At 45.8% G+C, this 25,257-nt stretch overlaps 1 protein-coding gene across 3 annotated transcripts in view; it reads right to left on the bottom strand.

Moving 5' to 3' along the window:
* The window catches only part of TUT7 (terminal uridylyl transferase 7), a 1,540,394-nt gene that overhangs the window by 910,090 nt on the left and 605,047 nt on the right, over positions 1–25,257 (bottom strand). For all 3 annotated transcript variants that reach the window (XM_078675707.1, XM_078675708.1, XM_078675706.1), the window contains exon 11: positions 22,396–22,576. In XM_078675707.1, coding sequence (XP_078531833.1) covers positions 22,396–22,576 — 181 coding nt within the window. The remainder of the gene's footprint in view (positions 1–22,395; positions 22,577–25,257) is intronic.

Below are 25,257 nucleotides of genomic sequence, written 5' to 3'. Positions count from 1 at the left end.
GCGTATACCGTTTATGTGGAGGGACGCCTGGCTACCAGAATGACATCACAGACTTCGGGAAAAAGTTCGAAAGTTGTCAACTGTCGCCGCTCAATCTCCACGCATGGAGTTGGAGGCTGGACAGGTCCGGGTGGAGGACCATCCCCTGCTGCAGTGACAGAAGATCCTCCCGAAGTAGCATTTGGATCGAGGGATCAATGGCCATGCTGAGTAGCTTGGGATACCAGCATCTTCGTGCCCAATTCGGAGCCACAAGAATGACTTGGGCCCGGTCACGCCAAATCTTCTCCAGCACTCTGGGAAGAAGTGGTATAGGCGGAAAGGTGTACATTAGACTACAACTCCACTCGCGACGAAAAGCGTCGCCGTGCGAGTGCAGCCTTGGAAACTCCAACGCGTAGAACTGCATGACATTGCGCGTTCTCTTCGGTGGCGAATAGATCTAACTAAGGCTCTCCCCACTGCTGAAAGAAACCTTGCGCTACGTCAGAGTACAGACGCCATTCGTGATCCATCAAGCACCGGCAGCAGAGTTCGTCTGCCCTGGCGTTCAGTGAACCTGCCATGTGTTGAACCACCAATGTAATGCTTTGATGTTCCAGCCATGTCCAGAGGCGCAGAGCCTCCTGACAAAGGGTCCAGGACCCCACCCGCCCTGTTTGTTGCAATACCACATGGCGGTGGTGTTGTCCCTGAACACCTGCACCACACTTCCCCAGACAGAAGGGAGGAATGCCTTCAGTGCAAGTCGGATCACCCGAAGTTCCAAAAGGTTGATATGGAGCCGGGACTCCGCCGGAGACCAGAGGCCTCTGATCTCCGCCTCTCCCAAGTGGCCTCCCCATCCCAGGAGGGAAGCATCCGTCACCACTGTGTGCTCCGGTTGGGGAAGGGAGAGGGACCTGCCATTGACCCAATCGCGATTTGTGAGCCACCACTGCAATTGTCGTGCAGTGCCCTCCGAGATCTGGACATGATCGGACAGTTTGGCCTGATGCTGCGCCCACTGGAACTTCAGGTCCCACTGCAGAGCCCACATATGCTATCTGGCATGTTGCACTAGCAGGACTTCGGCAAGTTGATGGAGAACGCCAGTAAATGCAGGAGGTTGTCCTTTGTCTGAAGGTGGGTGACAACTGCCTGGGGCGAGCCCGCCTTCAAAAACCAGTCGTCAAGGTAGGGGAAGACGGACACCCCTGACCTGCGCAGAGGAGCTGCGACCACCGGCATCACTTTCGTGAACACCCGAGGGGAGCTGGTAAGGCCGAAGGGGAGCACGGCAAACTGAAAATGCTCCTGACCTACCATGAACCCCAGGTAATGCCAGTGGGCTGGCAGGACGGGGATGTAAAAATAGGCATCCTGCAAGTCCAACGCTACCATCCAGTCTCCAGGGTCGAGGGCAGCCAAGACCTGAGCCAGAGTCAACATCTTGAGGTCCAAGATGGGGCACAAGCCCCCCTTGTCCTTCTTGGGGACCAGAAAGTAGTGGGAATAACAACCAAATCCTACTTCTGTCCCAGGAACGCGCTCAATGGCCCCCTTAGCCAAGAGGGCCATAACTTCCTATTGGAGAAGAGCAAAGTGATTCCCCGACATGAGGTGGAACTGAGGTGGCATGGCTGGGGGGGGTGGGGCAGACTCAAAGGGGAGGGAGTAACCCCTCCGGACAAGTTGCAACACTAACCTGTCGGAAGTGAAAGAACACCAGTGGAGAAGGTGATTTTGAATCCTGCCACCCACTGGCGTGGGGTGCACCCCAAAGGTCAGGCTAGGAAGTCTTTGAGGCGGATGCTGCGGGAGCGGAGGTGGACTGACCCGCAAGCTGACCCCCTGTGCCGCCACTGCAGCCTCCACACCCACGGCCGTGCTGAGTCTGGTTCTGCGCAGGCTTCTGACAGAATGAACGGGCAGGGGCACCCCTTCTGTGGCCACGAAAGGAATAAAAGGTAGACATGACGTGGTGGAGAGACCCAAGGACTTGGCCTTAGCCCGAGAGACCTTAAACCGCTCCAGCCCACTGTCGGCTTTACCGCCTAACAGGCGAGTGCCATCAAAGGGCATGTTCATGAGTGAGCTTTGGACATCGGGCGAGAACCCGGTAGATCTCTACCAGGCGTGGCGACACAGCGCCACAGTCATGGAGATTGCCTAACCTAGTGAGTCCGCAGTGTCCAACCCACACCGAATGGCGAACTTAGCCGCATCTTTACCCTCCGCAACAGCTTGGGAGGGACAGCACAGCTTGGACCTCTTCAGGACACTGAGGCAACAACTGTGCAACCGTATCCCACACCGCGTGGGAATAACGGTCCAATAGGCAAGCGGTGTTCACCGACCGCCGCCCTAAGCTGGCCGAAGAGAACAACTGCTTGCCGAACTGCTCCAGCTTCTTAGAGAGTTTATCCGGCGGAGCCGAAGGAAAAGCACTCTGGGATGTCGAAGCTTGGATGACCAGGCTCTCGGGCGTAGGATGAGTGGTCAGAAAGGCAGGGTCACCCTGCGCCAGGCAATGACGCCTGGGGACATTCTTATCCACAGTGGCGTCCGTGGCTGGCCGCGACCAAGTAACCAGTAAGACATCAGTGAAATGGCAGCAGGGGCTCCGACAAAGTGGACGCCGTCTGGAGCACCTCAATGAGGAAGTTAGTTTTCAGGGCCACCGTAGGGAGATCAAGGTTGAAGACCTCAGCTGCCCGACAGAGCACCACCGTGTAAGAAGAGCCCTCCTCCATGGTAGGTGGGGGATAGGCAAACCCCGGGTCAGAGGAGACATCAAGGCCACCGGCTTCCTCCAAGTCGTCTGCCCAGTCCTGCTCGGAGTCACACTGATGAGCAAGAGGGTCCGAGGACCCCTCTCAGTCGGCCTCCAACTCCGCCGTATGTTGTACAGACCGCGGCGGCAGGACAGGGACCAGGAAAGGAACAATCTGCGCCAGGAACGGCGCCGGACGGGGCCTAACTGGTGCAGTGTCCCATATGCGGATCCCAGGTGGGGACAAAATTGTCTGGGTGCCGGGGCAGGGGCAGAACAAAAGGTATCCACTGCGGCACCTGAGGCGGAGCTGAGGGTGGTGCTGGGGCCGGAGCCGGCAGCTTGGGACCTTGTGGCACCGTGGCCAGAGCTGCCGGCGGTGCCAAAGGCTCAACAGGATCCTGACACGGGACCCAAAGGGCGCGCCGGCGGGAGCCCGAGGCCTAAACAGGCGGTCCATGGTGGCAAGAATCTCTTGCACCTGTGCGGGAGTCGCCGACGAACCCAGATTAGGTGGGTAGGCCGCGGGGCTCCCAGGCTCCGAAGGAGCCGCAGGGGCAGAACCCCTGTCCCCCTCGTCCGCATCCGGGGACCGACAGGGGGATGTCGGAGAGCGACAGCGCTTCTTTGACTTCTTTTTGTGTCGTCTCTTACCCGAATCCGAGGGTGAAGACTTGGAGCCCGAGGAGCGATGATGGTGCCCCGCGAGCGTGCTCTGGAGCGGCCCCTGGACCTCTAGCAGCGCTGGGACAAGTGCCGGACCTCTAGCATCTTCCGGTGCCGCTCCGTCAAGGCCTTCGGGCCATGGCCAGACAGTCCATACAGGACCAAGAGTTGTGGTCGCACTCCAGGTAGTAGAGACAGAAGCCGTGGGGGTCTGCCACCGACATTGCAACGGCAGGCCCCACAAGACTTAAACCCAGGGACCCCTACGTGCACCAGAGTAGACTTACAGGAAGTCTCAAAAAGGTAGTCAAAAAGTAACTAAGGTACGTGCTCTAACCGGATCTGCTCTTACTGGTGCGGAAAAAGAAAGAACGGACATCAGCGCGCATGGGTGGCGCCTAAGTAGTCTCTGTGATGTCATCTCGCGCATATGACACCAGCGACAGACACGGAGCCGCACAACGCCACCTAATGATGCACATAGGTACTGCTAGCGAAAACTTTCCGGATCCAGTCTGGCGCCTGGGGATATTTTAAGGTAAGGAATCTATCACTAACGTGTCTCTTTCAGATAAGTGGTTTCGGCATGTGGAATTTAGTCTGAGGGAAATGAGTTTGGAGGAGCTTTGGTCTGAGCCTATTACAGCTAAATCCTACTCTACTAAACTGTTAATAGAGAAATATTGGTTTATTAAGTAAGCATAGGAAGCGCTTAAAGAAGTACAGCATAGTCCCTTGATAGGGTTGTCTTCCCTTTTACCCTACATTCTGGCTGGATATCTTACCTACTTAAGAATATTTGTTCAAATGTTACCAAGCAGTTTATCAGAGGGGTCGTCATGATTCTACTTTGGGGGCACAAATTCTATCGAGTATTTTATGTTTTGTTGCTCTAAAGAAAGATCTATTCGCAAAAAGTGGCTAGTACCCCTTTTTCGGAAAAACGTAAGGAGGCAGTATACTGCTACTTTCGGCCTGTTCTATAGAGCTGACAAAAAATACATTTAGAGGGCTATGGCTTCTTACATCTGGGCCACATGGAGAGTCATAAGCTTCAGCTAAGAATTGTTTATATTAATCATAATGTAAAGTGTGAAGATTTATGTAACGCTCTTTTTTAACGATTGTACATTGTTAATGTAGTGATATTTTTATGAATAGTATATGTATATTTTAATGTTATGGCTTCTTAGCCAAATGCAAAAAATGTAATCTTTACTTCAATGTGCCATTTAGACTGTGTTGTTGGCAGGGAAGTATGAGTAAATCAGTTAACGCATTCAAACAAAGGCATGCACAAATGCTAGTTGTATGTCTTAGCACATTAAAGCTTTACCAATGCCAGGCACTCCGAAAAGTGAACAAACATGCAGTTATAAGATTTTTTTTTAAAGCAGCAGGCTTCAATTACAATGCCCCTGTATAGCAACTGTGAAATTATTTCTAAAATATCTAACAAATAAGGTAGTACTTATATTAGCAACACTAAATTCAATACTACTCTAACAGTGTCACATAGGCATATGCAAACATACCGTCTTGAGTTAAGATCCTGCCTTCAAGGCAAACAGTGGGCCAAAGCCAGTATGAAAATTAAAAGCTGGAGGTGCACACTGTTTGATTTATGGAAAAGGTGAAGAGCCTTAAAGCCCTAACCTGGGAACTGTCTGTGTAAAGTTATATATATATTACACAGACAGTTCCCAGGTTAGTGCTTTAAGGTCTCTTTTTACCTTACCCATAAATCAAACAGTGTGCACCTCCAGCTTTTAATTGTGTGTGTGTGTGTGTGTGTGTGTGTGTGTGTCTATATATATATATATATATATATATATATATATATATATATATATATATATATATATATATATATATATATATATATATATATATATATATGAATGATGTGCACTAATGATAATATACTGTTAACGACCATTTACGTGTTTAGGGTGAGGTCTTGACACAGAAGAGTAAGCATATGGGCCGGGATGCTCGTCGAACCACTGAAGAAATGACAAAAAGCTAATTATTCTGTTGGGATCTGCATATATGGCTTATGATATGCTGTTTTGCATTGTTAAATAATTCTAAGTGAAGGTATTTAATCAGAACCTTGTCAACAGTTCATGTCTATGCAGCTCCCAACTAGGGTTGCCACCTTTCCCAGAGAACAATACTGGTCATCTGCTCACGTTTTAAGAATCTGCAAAAGCCCAGACAAGACAATTAAGTACAACTTTATATGAAATAGCTGTATTTATTATTAAAGGGCCTTTCTGTCTTTGTTTACTTTAATTATCAGTTGGGGGTCATTAAGGCAGCTGTGGAAGACATTTTATAACGTTTTCTTTTCATATGCACTGTTTAATGTATGCACTGATAAAGGGAAAAATATCGGCTTTAATTGATTTTTTGTTTTTATACCTACTAGGACATTAGAATATTGGTCATGCTGGTATAAAATGGGAAACATCATTTACAACAAAGTCTTTTCCACGCATGACGTTATCAACGATCCACTTACCCCGCACACGTCTCTTCAACGCGGGTGCCTTCCACGACCGTCTTTACCACGCAAGTGGTATTCCTTTTGGTCGTCCTGCTTGTAAGTTCTGCGTGACGTTGGGGGGGGGGTCTCCCCCCCATTAAAAAAAAACCAAAAAACGAGCAGGCTACATACATTAAAAAAACGCACTACAGTGTCATTAAAAAGTAAAAGAAAAGAGCCGCACCAAAGACGTGGCAGTGTACGTCAAAATTGTAGTCCTTTTTTAGTTTTGGTAGACGTGTTTTCACGCATATTTCAATGGTGGATGGAAGTAAGAGCTGCTGAACGTAACGTTTTTTAAATGCGATGTTAGAACCTGCGTACTAAAAAGCTGCGTGGTAAAGCCACTTGCGAAGTAAAATTCGCGTGGTAATGCCATGCGGAGTATTTGTAATCGTGGTAAAGACATATATTCGTATAAAATCAGCCAGGTGGGAAACCTACTCCCATCTTGCTCTGGCTTACCAACCAGTGCTGTGTGCAACCTTTGGATAGGTGTTGCGGGGGTTGGTTGCAGGGCCAGGCCTTTTGCCCAACGTACCGTGTACGGCCAAACTGAAGTGCACATGACCTGCTATGTACCCATTCTGCATTAAGCACAGCCTTCGGCAATGCCCTGTGCAAAACCACCTTCAGCAATGTGCAGCGGGGGGGCTAATTGAAGGCTTGCCTAGCTTTGCACCAGGCTTAATTGTAAGCTGTTAAATTTCATGCAGAATAACTGAACAGCACTAAAATTATTCGTGAATGAAACTCTGATCGCCCTCCCATTTATCCTTGCCCCTGGGCCAACGCATCTGTTCAAAACCGGACGTTAGCAATAGTTAGCTAAACCCACTGAAAGTCTGCCAAATGTTTTGCGGATTCAACAAACAGAGCCAAATTTACTGGCAGACAAAATCTTCTTTCATTTCCCTTGGAAACTCTCCCTCTATTTAATTGGCCTACATGAAATTGACAAAACCAAGTAGAGTAGACTAAACTTGATAAATCGCTACCAAAGGTATGAGTAAATAAAAAATGTATTGTTCCCCGCTCTAACTAACTCTTTTACCATATCCCCCATAGGATCAGTACGATATCTGCACTGGGTGTAACTTGCTAATTGCCTGCCATATTTGATGCAGATTAATCAAACAGTGCTAGAGTTATAAGCAATTGGAAATGCTGCACTTAAAGGATCCAGCACAAAGCTAGATACACCAACCAAAAAAACATGTTTTTCAAGCTTCTGACATATTTTGTGCAGCTTCGTCACATAGTGCCAAATGAGCAAATGCGCCCCTTTTTGCCCCCTCCCTCCTTTTTTATTACATTTGGATTTGCACAAAATAAATGCTAAGTTCATCACGACGTCTCTGGCAATTCAGCAAACGGTGGCAAGTTTATCAGTAAATCAAAAATATTTGTGACCTTCCCTTTTTAACTTTGACCCCCACCCATCCCCGTTGGATCTTAGTGAAACCTAATGAACAAGTTACTTACCTTCGGTAACGCTTTTTCTGGTAGATACAATATCTGCCTGTGGATTCCTCACCATGTTAATATCCCCTGCGTCAGCAACATTCAGAAATTCTTTTCGTAGCTTCGCGCCGACGTGGACTCGGACGTCATAGAGGCACGGCATCGCTCGTGACTCCGCTGACGTCACCGACGCCTATATTAGGCCCACGCCGGCGTGATGACATCGGTTCCGCCCTTTTTTCCGTGCCTTCGAGGCACATGGACGGACCAATGACAGTAGACATATACACAGTATACGCAATACAAATATCAAGGTAACACACACAGTGTGAAGCAAATGCAATAAAACATTTGAAATAAACAACTCCTTGACAATGAAATAAATACATAATAGAAACACTGGCATAGAAGAGTGGACAACGGGGAGGCGGGTGGGTCAGTGAGGAATCCACAGGCAGATATCGTTTCTACCAGAAAAAGCGTTACAGAAGGTAAGTAACTTGTTTTTCTGATGGATATATCTGCCGTGTGGATTCCTCACCTTGTGAATAGAGTCCCACAGCAGTCCCCACTCCCGGAGGAGGGTGTCCACTCTTCTAGACCAAGAAATCCTGGAGAACAGAGCGAGCAAAGTGACCGTCCCTCCTCACCTCGAAATCCAAGCAGTAATGCTTAGCGAAAGTGTGGAGGGAAAACCAAGTTGCCGCCCTACAAATATCCTCTACAGGAACACCTCTAGCCAATGCAGAGGTTGACGACTTAGCTCTAGTAGAATGAGCCCTTATACCCTCTGGAGGTTCCTTACCGGCCAAAGAGTAGCAGATCTTTATACAGAGGACGATCCATCTTGATAAAGTTCTTTTATGGACCGCTCTTCCTCTCTTGCAGCCAGCAAAGCCAATGAAGAGCTGGTCATCCAACCGACAGTCTTTAGTTCTGTCCAAGTAAAAAGACACCGCCCTCTTGGGGTTCAGACGGTGTAATCTCTCCTCCTCCTTGGAAGGGTGTGGGGGGAGGATAAAAAGTAGGAAGGGTAACAGATTGACCAAGGTGGAAAGGAGTTACCACCTTAGGCAGAAAAGCAGCCCTGGTCCTAAGAACCATTCGATCAGCATGAATGGACAAGAAGGGGGGCTTGGAACTAAGAGCTTGAAGCTCACTAACCCTCCTTGCCGAGGTTATCGCAACGAGGAAAACTGTCTTAAGAGTCAAAAGCCTCATAGGACATTTGTGAAGAGGCTCAAAGGGAGCACCCATCAGAAAGGTCAAAACAAGATTTAAGTCCCACTGAGGCACAACAAAAGGAGTAGGAGGGAACTTATTCGTGAGGCCCTTCAAAAACGTTAAAACCACAGGAGATTTAAAAAGAGATGGCAGAGAAATGCCGACAGCGCTGAAAGATAGCCCTTCACTGTGGCAACAGCAAGCCCCTGTTGCGCCAGAGAAAGGGCAAACTGGAGAACATCAGACAAATGGGCTCTCAAAGGGTCTATAGATTTCTCCCCACACCAAGCGACAAATTTTGACCACCTATAAGAATAGATGGACTTAGTGGAGTCACGCCTGGCTGACAAGATGACATCCACCACGTCAGAAGGGAGGGAAAAAGAACTCAGGTTCAATCTCCAGGCATGAAGGTGTATGGTCTGGAGGTGGGGGTGTAGAACCTGCCCCTCCATCTGGGAGAGGAGATCTGCCCTGTGAGGGAGACGGAGCGGCGAGTGAGAGGAGAGGTGGAGAAGGTCTGAGTACCACACCCTTCTTTGCCAATCCGGGGCAATCAATATAACTTGGGCCCGGTCTTGGCGAATTTTCCTCAGAACCCGAGGAATCAAAGGTATGGGAAGAAACGCGTAAAGGAGTTGCAAGCTCCAACTCAACTGAAACGCGTCCCCCAAGGCTCCTTGCATCGGATACTGGAGACTGCAGAATAACGGGCAGTGAGCATTCTCTTGAGTGGCAAAAAGGTCCACCTGAGGAGTCCCCCACGTCCGAAAGACGTGACGAACTACCTCCGGATAAAGCCTCCACTCGTGGTCGGCAGAGAACTGCCGACTGAGACTGCCTGCACGAACGTTCTGAACTCCGGCCAGATGATTTGCCATCAGACAAATCTGATGGTCCTGAACCCAGGACCAAAGACGCAGAGCCTCTCTGCAGAGACACTGCGACCCCACTCCTCCCTGCTTGTTGATGTACCACATCGCAGTCGTGTTGTCCGTCAGGACCTGAACCAACTGACCGCGAAGGGAAGGGAGGAAGGCCTTGAGCGCCAGACGTATCGCCCGCAATTCCAGAAGGTTGATGTGAAGCAACCTTTCCCCTGGAGACCAAAGACCCTTGACCTCCAGGTCCCCCAGATGAGCACCCCACCCGAGAGTGGATGCATCCGTTATTACCGTGGCCACCGATGGAGGAAGTTGAAAAGGCATTCCTTCCAACCATCTCCCCCTCACCTTCATCCTCCCGATCCGGAGAATGGGATGGAACCGGAGACGGATTCGCTGTTTGCTTCGGTGAACTAGGCGAATTCGCATGCGACGCCTCACCTCCGACGTCATGTTCTTCTGAAGCCGAAGACATCACTTCTTTTTCTACCAGCTTCACCTGCGACTTCGGTTTAGAACTTGAGTCCTTCTTTGAACGATGTCGGGATTCATGAGATCTTTTTCTATGCTTCTTCTTTGACGATCTCGAAGCATGGGCCGAGGATGAATCCGAACGTGACCTCGAGCGAGATCTTGACCTCGAGCGTCGAGTCCGCGATTTCGATTTCTTCTTTTCCTTACTTCCTTTAAGCTTAGCAACAATAAGCTTAGCTTCTCTCGCTCGGAGGGCCTTAGGAGTCATCTTTTTACAGGATCGGCAGTCTTCGACATCGTGGTCAGAGCTAAGACACCATAAACAGCATTCATGCGGATCCGTAATGGACATGGTTTTGCCGCATTCTTCACAGGCTTTAAAACCTGTCTTCTTCGAAGACATAATGAAAGAGAAGAGATAAAGGAATTCTAACAATACAGAGTAACAAAGTTACAGTGAAAGCTACAGACGATCCCTAGAAAACCGTTAGCGTCGACGACGCGGAAAAAAGGGAACTGATGTCATCACGCCGGCGTGGGCCTCATATAGGCGTCGGTGACGTCAGCGGAGTCGCGAGCGATGCCGTGCCTCTATGACGTCCAAGTCCACGTCGGCGCGAAGCTACGAAAAGAATTTCCGAATGTTGCTGACGCAGGGGATAGGTTTATAAGTAGGGGGGTTACCCAATCATAGTCACTGGGACCTGGGTTGAATAGTTACAAAGAAGAGGGGGTCCCAGTGTGGACAAAAACAACAATTGACACAATTTGCAAAATTCAATGAATTAATCAAAAAACAAACGTTGGATCCACAGAGTTTTATTCACTGAGGGATCAAATGTTATGAATACAAAGGCAATTAAATAGCTGTATTAAAGGTTATACAGTGCCCCAGGAGGGAGGAAGGAAGTGATAAAAGTGAGGATAAGGTAGTGGCGGGATTGTGTGACAGTAAAATCAAACATTTGAAATTGCGTAAAGCTGTGATTCGTCTAACAGCAAATGCCAAAACGGCTAATAGTAACCAGAATTATTGGTAGGCATATTCCACATGGTATATTAGATATACATAGTTCAGGCGTGGAATTGCCACAGGAAGAACAACAGTCGACGTTTCGACCCTCTTATCAATGCAGGGGAGGTTGAGATCCTTGCTGTGGGGTCTTCATCAGGACCAAGGGGTTGGGGCAGGTAACCTAATGTATAAAGGGAGAGTAAACTAAAATTACAAATAGAGGGGTACAATTCCTGCCTCTTAAATTATCACAATGGTAGTTGGTATAGAGAAGCTAATAGTTGAGAATCTAGTTGAGGTTATTACTAGGATAAAGTGTATATAACTGGATGTTTGGCTACTAGACAATTTAGTCGCTGTAAACACAGTAATGTGAGACAATAGTTATTGCAAAAATTACAATGGTATGACCGCATTAGTAAAGAAGGATAGTATAGTCTGACTTGCGACTGATTAAAGGAAGGACTCGAGTATCGAGATACAAAATACGGCACGGTTCAAGGAGGTGAAACATGGCACAAAGCTAACGTGACAAAGTGGGTAGCTAATAAGACCAGCGCGTCAGGATATTATATCACAGGCAAACATACCACACGGTTAGCAGTACTTCAAGGGGTCAGAAATTGATTGAGGCGTCGTCAGGGTATGGCGGCACCTAAGTAGTAATCATAAAACTTCATGAGGAACTAAGAAAAAACGATGCGGTAATGGTAATTTTAAGACAAAAAACGAGGCTTACCGATCGTTGGGCGAGACAGTCGCTCGGTGCTATTTATGTAAGGGACGTCACGGGGATTGAATCCGAAGTTAATCTGCTGGAAGACAGGAAAAGGGAGTGACCTGCAGTTCAAAAATAACCTCTAAGTAGTTACTGTCAGGGACGGAGTAATACTCACTAGGATTGAACTAATCACGGTGCTCGGTACGGGAGAGTGTAACGCGAGCTCAGTTTCCTGAATACTAAAGTAACCATGGTGATCAAGTCACATGGTCCAGTGGCAGGCAATGAAGCTCGAAAACAGACTCAGTCTCAAGGGAGTTGTCGTGGGATCTTTGTAACAGTCAATTACCCAAAATGTTTAAAAGTATAGAACGCGTGGTAAATGTAAATAAAGTTCAGAATTACAAGTACAATAAATTACAAATCACAGGGGCTAAATTGGCATGGCGTACCTCTCTAACATGAGGGTAAGGCACATTGCGCCAGTCAGAAAAGTAAAAATACGACAGAAGGTTATGACAGCCAGTTCAAAGTCATTGGCATTGAAACACACTGGGTAAGTTATACTGATATTGAGACACGCATGAGTCAGACGGACGGTCCATCCAACATCAAAAATTGATTAGCATGGCGTACCTCTCTAACATGAGGGTAGAGCACATCGCAAAGTCATGTTGGTCTACATGTCATACAGTACTTGATCATATTTAAGGGGCGATGTTAAGGCAATATCATTGGGCATACTGATATCTCGGTGATTGATCAACCCACCCAGGGTGAAGATGAGAAATGGATATACTTCATCATGGCAGGGTGGCTAATTGAGAGAATGAACTGTCATGTTACTTAAGGCCAGTAGTGATTGAATCAAAGAAATAGATCCACTTAAGTTCACGGGTGTTGAGAATGTCTGAGATATTGCCACCTCGTGGTCCCAAAGTTGCTTTTTCGATGACAACCCATCGTAGGCTTTCAGGGAGATGAGAGTTCAACTTAAAATGGTCTACTAGTGGTGCACCAAGTGTCTCGCAGCGGATCCTGCTCATGTGTTGTAAGATACGAGCTTTGACTTTTTGTTGCGTTTGACCAATGTAGATTTTTTGACAGGGGCAGACGATAGCATAAATGATGATGTTCGAATTACAGTTGCTAAAAGATTTTAGCTTGACTGTAAGATGGTGATGTGGGAATTCTTTGGTTTGGATTACAGAGTCACAAGCTTTACAGTTCCCACATTTGAAATGACCAGTGACAGGTGGCAGGTTCCACAAGGAGGTAATAGTAGGTTGGGTCTCAGAGGATAGAAAGGAGCAAACCACATGGTCCTTTATACTCTTTGCCTTCTTGAATGCATGCAGTGGTGTCTCAGGTTGTTGGATATCCTCGGATACCAAATGCCAATGTTGATTAATGATACGTTTGATCCTGTTGCTTTTGGTATTAAAGGTAGTGACACAAACGATGCGACTGTCTTGCTGGTTGATCTTGTCTTGGGGTGATAGTAATTCCTCACGGGGATAGAACCAAGCACGTTTGCGTGCTTTCTTAATCAGACGCCTCGGGTATCCCCGGCTGAGCAGTCGACTGGAAAGCTCCTCTGATTCGGAGAAATAATGATCTTTATTGGAGCAGTTTCTCCGTATTCTTAGAAACTGCCCAAAGGGCAGATTGTCGCGAAGTGCTCGCGGATGGTGACTGCTGTAGGCTAGGAGAGAGTTTCTTTCGGTCTGTTTGCGGAACAATTTGGTACATAGTGAGCCAGCTTGATGAAAAATGGTGACATCAAGGAAATCAATGGTGTCACTGTGGGACTGGATCGTAAATTTGACATATTGGGATTGTTGATTCAGCCAAGTGAAGAAACAGCATAGAGTGTCTTGATTGCCATTCCAGATTATTAAAATATCATCAATATACCTCATCCAGAGGCCGATGTGGTCTCTGAATGGGTTTAATTGATTCAAGACTGAGTCGTCTTCAAAAGCTGCCATATACAGTATGGCTACATCCGGAGCAAAGGGGGCCCCCATCGCTACGCCGAATGTGTGCAGGTAGAATTTGTTATCGAATAGGAAAAAATTGCGAGTCATCGCTATTCTCAGTAAGGCAACAATAAATTCTGAAGGGACTTGTACCGGTGCAGGGCGTTTTTGAAGGCATCGTGCAGCCACTGTCAGTGCTTCTTGTTGTGGGATGCAGGTGTATAACGAGACCACATCACATGTGGCAAGTCCCATTCAGAGACCACATCGGCCTCTGGATGAGCACTTCGCGACAATCTGCCCTTCGGGCAGTTTCTAAGAATACGGAGAAACTGCTCCAATAAAGATCATTATTTCTCCGAATCAGAGGAGCTTTCCAGTCGACTGCTCAGCCGGGGATACCCGAGACGTCTGATTAAGAAAGCACGCAAACGTGCTTGGTTCTATCCCCGTGAGGAATTACTATCACCCCAAGACAAGATCAACCAGCAAGACAGTCGCATCGTTTGTGTCACTACCTTTAATACCAAAAGCAACAGGATCAAACGTATCATTAATCAACATTGGCATTTGGTATCCGAGGATATCCAACAACCTGAGACACCACTGCATGCATTCAAGAAGGCAAAGAGTATAAAGGACCATGTGGTTTGCTCCTTTCTATCCTCTGAGACCCAACCTACTATTACCTCCTTGTGGAACCTGCCACCTGTCACTGGTCATTTCAAATGTGGGAACTGTAAAGCTTGTGACTCTGTAATCCAAACCAAAGAATTCCAACATCACCATCTTACAGTCAAGCTAAAATCTTTTAGCAACTGTAATTCGAACAACATCATTTATGCTATCGTCTGCCCCTGTCAAACAATCTACATTGGTCAAACGCAACAAAAAGTCAAAGCTCGTATCTTACAACACATGAGCAGGATCCGCTGCGAGACACTTGGTGCACCACTAGTAGACCATTTTAAGTTGAACTCTCATCTCCCTGAAAGCCTACGATGGGTTGTCATCGAAAAAGCAACTTTGGGACCACGAGGTGGCAATATCTCAGACATTCTCAACACCCGTGAACTTAAGTGGATCTATTTCTTTGATTCAATCACTACTGGCCTTAATGAACATGACAGTTCATTCTCTCAATTAGCCACCCTGCCATGATGAAGTATATCCATTTCTCATCTTCACCCTGGGTGGGTTGATCAATCACCGAGATATCAGTATGCCCAATGATATTGCCTTAACATCGCCCCTTAAATATGATCAAGTACTGTATGACATGTAGACCAACATGACTTTGCGATGTGCTCTACCCTCATGTTAGAGAGGTACGCCATGCTAATCAATTTTTGATGTTGGATGGACCGTCCGTCTGACTCATGCGTGTCTCAATATCAGTATAACTTACCCAGTGTGTTTCAATGTCAATGACTTTGAACTGGCTGTCATAACCTTCTGTCGTATTTTTACTTTTCTGACTGGCGCAATGTGCCTTACCCTCATGTTAGAGAGGTACGCCATGCCAATTTAGCCCCTGTGATTTGTAATTTATTGTACTTGTAATTCTGAACTTTATTTACATTTACCACGCGTTCTATACTTTTAAACATTTTGGGTAATTGACTGTTACAAATATCCCACGACAACTCCCTTGAGACTGAGTCTGTTTTCGAGCTTCATTGCCTGCCACTGGACCATGTGACTTGATCACCATGGTTACTTTAGTATTCAGGAAACTGAGCTCGCGTTACACTCTCCCGTACCGAGCACCGTGATTAGTTCAATCCTAGTGAGTATTACTCCGTCCCTGACAGTAACTACTTAGAGGTTATCTTTGAACTGCAGGTCACTCCCTTTTCCTGTCTTGTTCCAGCAGATTAACTTCGGATTCAATCCCCGTGACGTCCCTTACATAAATAGCACCGAGCGAGTGTCTCGCTCAACGATCGGTAAGCCTCGTTTTTTGTCTTAAAATTACCATTACCGCATCGTTTTTTCTTAGTTCCTCATGAAGTTTTATGATTACTACTTAGGTGCCGCCATACCCTGACGACGCCTCAATCAATTTCTGACCCCTTGAAGTACTGCTAACCGTGTGGTATGTTTGCCTGTGATATAATATCCTGACGCGCTGGTCTTATTAGCTACCCACTTTGTCACGTTAGCTTTGTGCCATGTTTCACCTCCTTGAACCGTGCCGTATTTTGTATCTCGATACTCGAGTCCTTCCTTTAATCAGTCGCAAGTCAGACTATACTATCCTTCTTTACTAATGTGGTCATACCATTGTAATTTTTGCAATAACTATTGTCTCACATTACTGTGTTTACAGCGACTAAATTGTCTAGTAGCCAAACATCCCGTTATATACACTTTATCCTAGTAATAACCTCAACTAGATTCTCAACTATTAGCTTCTCTATACCAACTACCATTGTGATAATTTAAGAGGCAGGAATTGTACCCCTCTATTTGTAATTTTAGTTTACTCTCCCTTTATACATTAGGTTACCTGCCCCAACCCCTTGGTCCTGATGAAGACCCCACAGCAAGGATCTCAACCTCCCCTGCATTGATAAGAGGGTCGAAACGTCGACTGTTGTTCTTCCTGTGGCAATTCCACGCCTGAACTATGTATATCTAATATACCATGTGGAATATGCCTACCAATAATTCTGGTTACTATTAGCCGTTTTGGCATTTGCTGTTAGACGAATCACAGCTTTACGCAATTTCAAATGTTTGATTTTACTGTCACACAATCCCGCCACTACCTTATCCTCACTTTTATCACTTCCTTCCTCCCTCCCGGGGCACTGTATAACCTTTAATACAGCTATTTAATTGCCTTTGTATTCATTACATTTGATCCCTCAGTGAATAAAACTCTGTGGATCCAACGTTTGTTTTTTGATTAATTCATTGAATTTTGCAAATTGTGTCAATTGTTGTTTTTGTCCACACTGGGACCCCCTCTTCTTTGTAACGACGCAGGGGATATTCACAAGGTGAGGAATCCACACGGCAGATGTATCTGTCAGAAATGCCTGCACTCTGTATCAATGCTAACTACTTGCCACACTTGCCACAGATTGATCAAACAGCAATCAAGTTATAAGCAAATGACAATTTTATTGCCCCCTTTCCTTTAGTGATGGCCTCCTTAATGGATCCATGGAAAACGTGACACCGATAAAAAAACTAACCCTTCATAGCTTTGGGTAATTCTTGTTTCAGTTTCATCTCACAGTGACAAATTCCTTTTTTTTTTTATTTATTTTTTTACAGGGTCACCTTTACGGATATGCACACATTTGAAACTACATTTGCACTAAACGTCTTACAAATTTCAGGCATACTCAAACTGCAGTTCATCAGCATTCAATTGCTGATGAATTTGCATTGCATCTCATCCTCTAATGGCTTGGCTGCATAACAATCCACATGCTGAAGTTTAAGGTAAAACTATGCATGAGATTGTTGAACTTCATAGCAGCATCAGAAATTCATGGTTTCGGCAGTAGAATCAAAGGAAATTAGTTTAGAGAATCTTTGGTCTGACCCTACCACAGCTAAATCCTACTCTACTAAACAGCTGATAGATAAATATAAACACATTTCTTTTGAAATGACAAGATAGTCAAAAGTGTAAACTTTTTAGATCCATTCCGACATCTTTCTTTTTAGGTCTCGACTATTCTATCCCGTAAGGGATAAATAGACGAGAGTATAGAGGGCAAACCAAGCTCTGAAACCAGCGGATTGCGTCCAGTTCATGTGGTGCACTCGTGCGGAACGCGCATCCACATCAAACCCATCAGCCTCCCTCCCACAGGAATCTGAAGCTTCCCCAGCGTGCGCTCGGCCTCAGGCATTCACCCCAGCGCGCGCTCGGCCTCACTTCTCCTCCCCCTAATTACATCCCTGCTGTTTCACTTTCACGGCCGCGAGGCCGTGCTCTAGTCTTTAATGAGTGGCTGGGTTTCAACTATGCAGAGCCGGTCGCATCTTGCGCTAGTTTAGTTGTAATGAGAACCATGGGCACTTAAGTATGGAAAACTGGGATACCCCCCCATGAAACTTTTATAATTAGCAACAAATAAATATTATAATTGCCACATTCCGGTTTAGCATGCCCGATATCAATGACGAGTTAGCCGTAATAAGTGTTTGACTTTTTTTCCGTGTGTGTTTGTGTGTTTGGGGGGGGTGGAGGTCACTGTTCCAATGGAAACTGCAATTAGCACAAAACAAATATTATGTTTGACGTGCGGTGACCTGCCGTACCCTCTATGGTCCTATCACAAATTGCATGCATAATTCACTGCACCGCCCTTCTGCACTGGAACAACCTGTACATGCTCTGCAAACGAGAGGCGTTTTTAGATCAGCCTTTCTTTCGCAGTTTTGCCATTAATCAGCGGGCCTGCACAATTACTGGCAGCTGATGGGTAAGGAAGGCTGTTGAAATACGATTGGGTCCCTTTAATTGGAAGCAAACTAAGTAGCATTTAAGAGGCTGTTGCAGACTTTTCGCGTCCTCGTTGTTTTCGCATTCAGGTTCATTTGCTTTCTTGAACCCACAGGTCGGAGCAGTGCACGGGGGTCCCGGAGCTGCGCCTCTCCCATGCCATGGAGTTGGAAGGGCAATGGTGGAAGGGGCAGCTGGCTTCGGACATCCACCAGGCGCTTCGCTACAAGGAGAGTTAGAATCTGTTCGTGTGTGCACGCGCATCTCCTCCTGATTGCGGTTCACTCTGCTCAGTAGGAGAGCCTTTGCTTTGGGCAACTGTTCCCACAGTGGCGTGTTGGGGCAAACCCCACCCGAAACTATGCGAACCCAGCTGCTGCTCTCCTCGTGTGACTTCACACACAAGTGCCAGGGAGTCGGGCTGCCACTCCCTGGGCCAATTTATCCCTCCAACCAGCTGCTCCGTTCCTATAGGACCGTGGCTCCACCCCGGGTGTATTCTATTACGCCCAGTCCTCGAACCTTGTTTTACAGCCTTTTGGTTTTCGTGCGGGAACTTTCGCGGTATAATCCCGTTGCTTTCTGTTTTCTTAATCTCTTTATTCGTGCCATTTTAAATTCGTCTCGAGAGACACATGGAGCGGGTTTATGATTTGTCGGTAGTGTTTTCGGTTTCTGCCCATGGTATCTCCATTCTGAGGGGTTTCATTTCGAGTTTGGGCTGTTTCCACGCTTTGTTTAGTCTTTTATCGGGTGTATATACCGGACAGCGGCACACTTGGTCATATGCTCACTTACAGGAATATAGATATACATTTGGTAATCTCTGGCAGATGGGTAGGTTCACACTTCATGATCTCCCATGATTAGAAACTGTTAGGATTTGGTTACTTTGAGCTTATTTCATCTTATTTTTAACACATCGCCTTTTCAGGCACTACCTTGCCCTGGGAATTCTCATGTGTTTCCAGCTTATCGTACTGGATCACTTATACTGGATCATGCCTACTTGTCATTACTGAATTTTGCGTTTTTTGACTTAAGGCGAGATTGCGTTACCTCTAAACTCTGTCTTTCCCACGTTATCCTTTGCACAGTGGATTTTTATTTTATTGCGATTTTCGCGCTACACACCCTCTTGATTTCTTACGGTATGTCTGTCCCTCTTTCCCAGCCGCTTTTAATTTCATTTCGCAGCCACTTCTTTCGTTCACCTCCTAGAGCAACGGGTGAGCATCGTACGCTCCACCCGCCTGTCATAGTCTTCTCTGGGTCAGGACGACTTCCTTGACCTTTGCTCACAACCTGCACCTACCTCTCACCCCCGTTTACCACCCGCTAAAAGTAAGTGGCAGCTGGAAAAGGCGCACAGGCATGTTTTAAACCTTGTAAAACCAGGTCCGTAGGTTATTCCTCATTCTGGGCGAATTAACTAACACCATCACTGTGCACAGGTCCATTCACTGGCCTTAATCGAGGATTCCAGAGCTGGTAATTTCTGCACTCCCTCACTGTGCACCTCACATACAGTCCCTAAATGTGCAATTTATTTTTCCTTGATACGGGACACATGTTTTGATGGGAATATCATCCCTGTCACTAACAAACCCTTGTAAAGATGGACTGTTTTATAGACTTTCTCACACTGATTAAGTCACGCAGACCTCCTTGAAGCAGTGATGAGTTTAGACAATGCGTGTGGGGAAAGCATTGTCAGTATTTTGGAACCCAATAGTATTATGCGGGTTTAGCTATTAAATCACTAGCGGTGCCTCCTCCCACATTATCACTCAGCACCACCACAGCACCACTCAGCACCACCACATTATCACTCAGCAGCACCACAGCACCACCACAGCACCACCACAGCATCACTCAGCACCACCACAGCACCACCACAACACCACCACAGCATCACTCAGCACCACCACAGCACCAGTCAGCACACCTCAGCACCACCACATTATCACTCAGCACCACCACAGCACCACTCAGCACCACCACATCACCACTCGGCACCACCACAGCACCACTCGGCACCACCACAGCACCACCACCACAGCACCACTCAGCACCACCACAGCACCACTCAGCACCACCACAGCACCACTCAGCACCACGCCAGCATCACTCAGCGCCACCCCAGCATCACTCAGCACCACCACAGCACCACTCAGCAGCATCACTCAGCACCACCACATTATCTCTCAGCACCACCACAGCACCACTCAGCACCACCACAGCACCACTCAGCACCACCACAGCACCACTCAGCACCACCACAGCACCACTCAGCACCACCACAGCATCACTCAGCACCACCACAGCATCACTCAGCACCACCACAGCACCACCACAGCATCACTCAGCACCACCACAGCATCACTCAGCACCACCACAGCATCACTCAGCACCACCACAGCATCACTCAGCACCACCACAGCATCACTCAGCACCACAACAGCATCACTCAGCACCACAACAGCATCACTCAGCACCTCCACAGCATCACTCAGCATCACTCACGGCCTCCACAGCATCACTCACGGCCTCCACAGCATCACTCACGGCCTCCACAGCATCACTCAAGGCCTCCACAGCATCACTCAAGGCCTCCACAGCATCACTCAAGGCCTCCACAGCATCACTCAAGGCCTCCACAGCATCACTCACGGCCTCCACAGCATCACTCACGGCCTCCACAGCATCACTCACGGCCTCCACAGCATCACTCACGGCCTCCACAGCATCACTCACGGCCTCCACAGCATCACTCACGGCCTCCACAGCATCACTCACGGCCTCCACAGCATCACTCACGGCCTCCACAGCATCACTCAGGGCCTCCACAGCATCACTCAGGGCCACCACAGAATCACTCAGGGCCACCACAGAATCACTCAGGGGCACCACAACATCACTGTGCGCTACCACAGCATCACTGAACGCCACAGCATCACTCGTCGCCACCACATCACTCCGCGCCATCACAGCATCAATCTGGTCAACCATTCAGCAACAACTGGTTCAAATATGTTCCCTCAATGTTTCAAGCTTTATTACAAATGTCACAAAAAGATGTTAATATTTCACTTCTGTTCTTGGATTTTCGTCACAATAAAATACACTGAACATAATCTTCACAAAAGTTATTTACAAAAGTTTAAGCTATTGCCATTATAAATTACAATCACTTGTATTTAAGTATTAATTATTTTAAAAAAATTATAAGCCATTGTTATTTGTAATATCAATACATCTAAGTCACGTAAATACAAAACATGTTGTATTACAAATGCTATAGGTGTCACATTTGCGAAAGTTATAACTATTGGCATTGTAAATGACAAAGCTATTAATTTAGCTATTTTCAAAACCAACACAAATAAAAAAAATGTCATTTACAAGACCAATAGCTCAAACTTTCCTAATGCGAGACCTATTGCATTGCAAATGCTTGTTTTTTATGAATGTGATTATCTCATACTGCTTAACAGATTTACACCAGCTCAAAAAAAGTAAACTTTAAGTCAAGTTCTATGTCCATGCCAAGTTTGGTGAAAACCCATTCATTCTTTTTTGCTCTATCTTTCAACAACATTTCCTATGGGAGCTCAAATGGGAAATGATACCGTTTGGCCCCTCCCTGCTAAGTCTTTTTGTCCGTAGGTGGATAGTGACAAAAACTGATATACCAAAACTCAGCTGAATGAGTTGGTAGACAGGCAAGGTTTGTGCAAATCTGTCCAAGAGACCACAAGTTATAAGCAAATAAAAAATGCCTTTTCAATGGAAAGAGGCTGAAACATACCTAAACAGTGGCGACTGTCATACACATACACTTAATACCCTCTGCCCCTTCAAAACACAGTGATATTTACACATCTTTCACTTTGATGATTGGCTACTGTTCTCAAAGAGAATGAACTACTAAAACTGCATCTAACAGCAAAGCAATTCTGAGGACATTCTATTCAATTAAAACGTAATTTGCTGCACAGCAAACATCTTCATAATACGGTCCTTTTTGACACTTATGTATTTTATTTTTTTCTTTATGAACTATTGTGCTTTGGTACATACTAGGATCTAGTGCACTAAGAGAGCAACGACAATTCAACAAAAAATATGCCATTTCCTAAACTAAAATAAACAGTCTAATCATTGAGATATAAACCATAGTGTTACCTTCAATTGCAATACGCTTTTTCGGCCAGTCTTTCATATCCCGAGTAATTGGCTCTTTAAAACGTACGTTGATGATCAAGTCGTCAAATTTGAACTCTACTGTATAGAATCGAAGCAGTTCAACCCACAACTGTCCAACAGGAGTGGAACATGAATGTTCTCTGTCATTCACCAAAGAAGCCTGTAAGTTATAGTAAAAAAAACAAAGTTTAAACAAATATAAAAAAAAAAACATTCATGTCAGTCAATTCAACAGGTATTCCCAGAACAAGCAATGATATAGAACTTTATGGTGAATATTACTCCTTGACTGCAGGGTTTCCAATATGGGTAATCTATGTGTAACCTGTTGTTTAGCGGCATAATCAGAAACTTGTCAGCAAAACAAATGCATGCATAGACAGTACATAGATACACCATCCAACTTACCCGGCACTAACTGGAATCTTCATCAGTCTCATGAATGAGGAACCTATCAGAGTGACTGATGGCAGTAGAGCTGGCAGGATGATGTTGGGATTGGTAGAGGGAAAGGCGTATTTCCAAGGTATGGGTAGATTTCACAGGAAGGGGAACAATAGTCAAGGTAGGGGGAAAACAGCACCAGGCAATAAAAGACGAGAGCAAATACATTTTTTAAGACGCTTTGGTCAAATTCTTAGTGTTTTGTGAAGAACCAGTAACAGGAAATGCCTACAGAATATGTGCAGGGCAGCTGAGATAACCATGCTGCAGATCTTCGTAATGCAGATATCCAGAGAGACTACAAATAAGGCTACCTTAGCGTAGCTCTTGCAGGTGCACAGACACCTGATGGAAATGATGCCGCCCCCCCCCCCAAAAAAAAAGTAAGGTTGCCGGAAACAGTAGGTGAGCAGTGGTGTTCTTGGAGGCTGCAATGAGAGAAGGCCGGATTAAAAAGTTCCCAGGTCCAGTCTGTTAAGCATGAGGAATGCTCATATCATCAATGTTATGAAGAATTTTATTAGACGAGGACAGCTGGGAGTCCGGAAAAAAATCTGGAATTTTCCGGTCAAGTGATGAGACTGAAAACATTCTAGGGGCAGGTAAAAGGTTAGGTGTGCTCTCATCTGATTGGCACAACGACTCGCATCACTGGAAAGTTTAAAGTAGACTCATGCAAGACAGTACCAAGCAGGTAAAGAAAATGGGTCAGAAATGGCCTGTCCAAGAGATCCCTGTTAAGAATGAGATCATAAGAACATTCACGGCCCTCTCAAACAGAGAATGAGTAGCTCTGGTTCCCAGAAAGATCACAGTAGGTCTCTGCGTGACTGTGCCAAAGCCAATACTTAACAACAGGGGTCCAGAAACAATTCAGCTTTGTCTTTCAGACTGTAAGGTTGAGGGCTGGAAAATAAATGAAGTTCAGCTATGCTCCAACAACATCTAAATACTGGACCCTGATACAATGGAATACCTTTTATTAGCTAAGATTAGAAGTGTAGAGATCCTCGACAAGTAACATATTACCGGTTTTCATAACTTTTATAAACTAATCAACTGAGGTTTGCTACAATTTTTTTGATAACTGCAAAAATAAATTGACATTTTTTCTGCATTAATATTGGTTTTAAATAAAGCTGTAAAAATAACAGTGGGGATTTTTTGTGTGCGCGCACTGGGGTGAAAATCTGCCAGTAACTGATGACAATAAAAAAAAATTTCAATCAGAAGGTAGGGAGGAGGAATTTTGTGTCTAGTCTGTTCCCCAAGGTAATCTTATTTATCGAAAGTGGACTTAGACACTTGTAACTGCGTTATACTCAGTCATGTAGATAACCCTCATAAACGCTATGCATTGAGGTGATGCAGTTTATATTGATTCTCCGCCCCACATAGACGTTATGGCATTTATCATTGGGTCATCTCTTGTGCTGTATGCCTGCCTCAAGCCTGAGGTCAACTCTGGAATAGCGCAGTAGTGTCCAGAGGAAAGGTGAAGCCACATAGGAGGGTTAATATTAAGAAACACACCTACACCCAAAGTTCACTTTATTCTAGAGCGGATGTGGTCTGTTGTTAAAAGTAACATATGGGTATACGGTTGGACCAAGTTACTGGGTCCTAGTATATCACTTAAAAACACACTGTCAACATGTTTCTGCTCCCCTTGGCCCAGCCGGGTCTATGGAGCATTCGTCAGGACAAATACAAATATAAAATGATACTCACACCCTTTCTGTGTGGTATGTCAGTGATTCAAATTGCTCTCACTGTTGTGTGCTACTGGAGGTTCTATTAGACCTAGAAAGAGATTTGCAGTTATTTACAAATATATACAAACTGTTTTGCTATTATTCTGTGGCTCGTACACCTTTGTGTGTATACAGCATTTAATCACAATTTGTTCTTAGTTTCAATGCGAACACATTCTTTCTTGTTCCTTCACTGAATGTTAGAAAAATGGGAGACTATTTGGCGAATTACGTAGGGGAAATTCATCATGTGAGATAGCGTGTTAATAACTAATGGGGTTACTGCTCATGCGGCTTAGCTTTCACATGAGTCTGCACATTTAGTCAATAAATAGCGTTATGGTTGGCTGGTAAGGTGATACATAGGTTCTAGTTTTCTTTTAAACCATCACATACATCATAAACATCATAACACATTACTGTTTTCGACCTGGTAATATTGTAATTGGTTAATCACACAGTACAATGCATTGCGTGCCTTACTCGTAAAGCGAAACCTCGGCGTCGACTTTACCTCATTAATATGCAGTTGTGTGTCCACGGGGGAAAATAGGACCTCTGAGTCCCAGGCTGTACATAGAAAAAGGGGGGCGGTTTAATACATTACCGTCCACGCGTTAAGAGCCCTCATTGTGCGAAACGT

This window comes from Lissotriton helveticus, chromosome 2_1 (assembly GCF_964261635.1).
Source record: "Lissotriton helveticus chromosome 2_1, aLisHel1.1, whole genome shotgun sequence".
In the NCBI taxonomy this organism is placed as follows: Eukaryota; Metazoa; Chordata; class Amphibia; order Caudata; family Salamandridae; genus Lissotriton; species Lissotriton helveticus.
The sequence above is the reverse complement of the archived record's forward strand: the minus strand, read 5'-3'. Positions and strand labels throughout refer to the sequence as shown.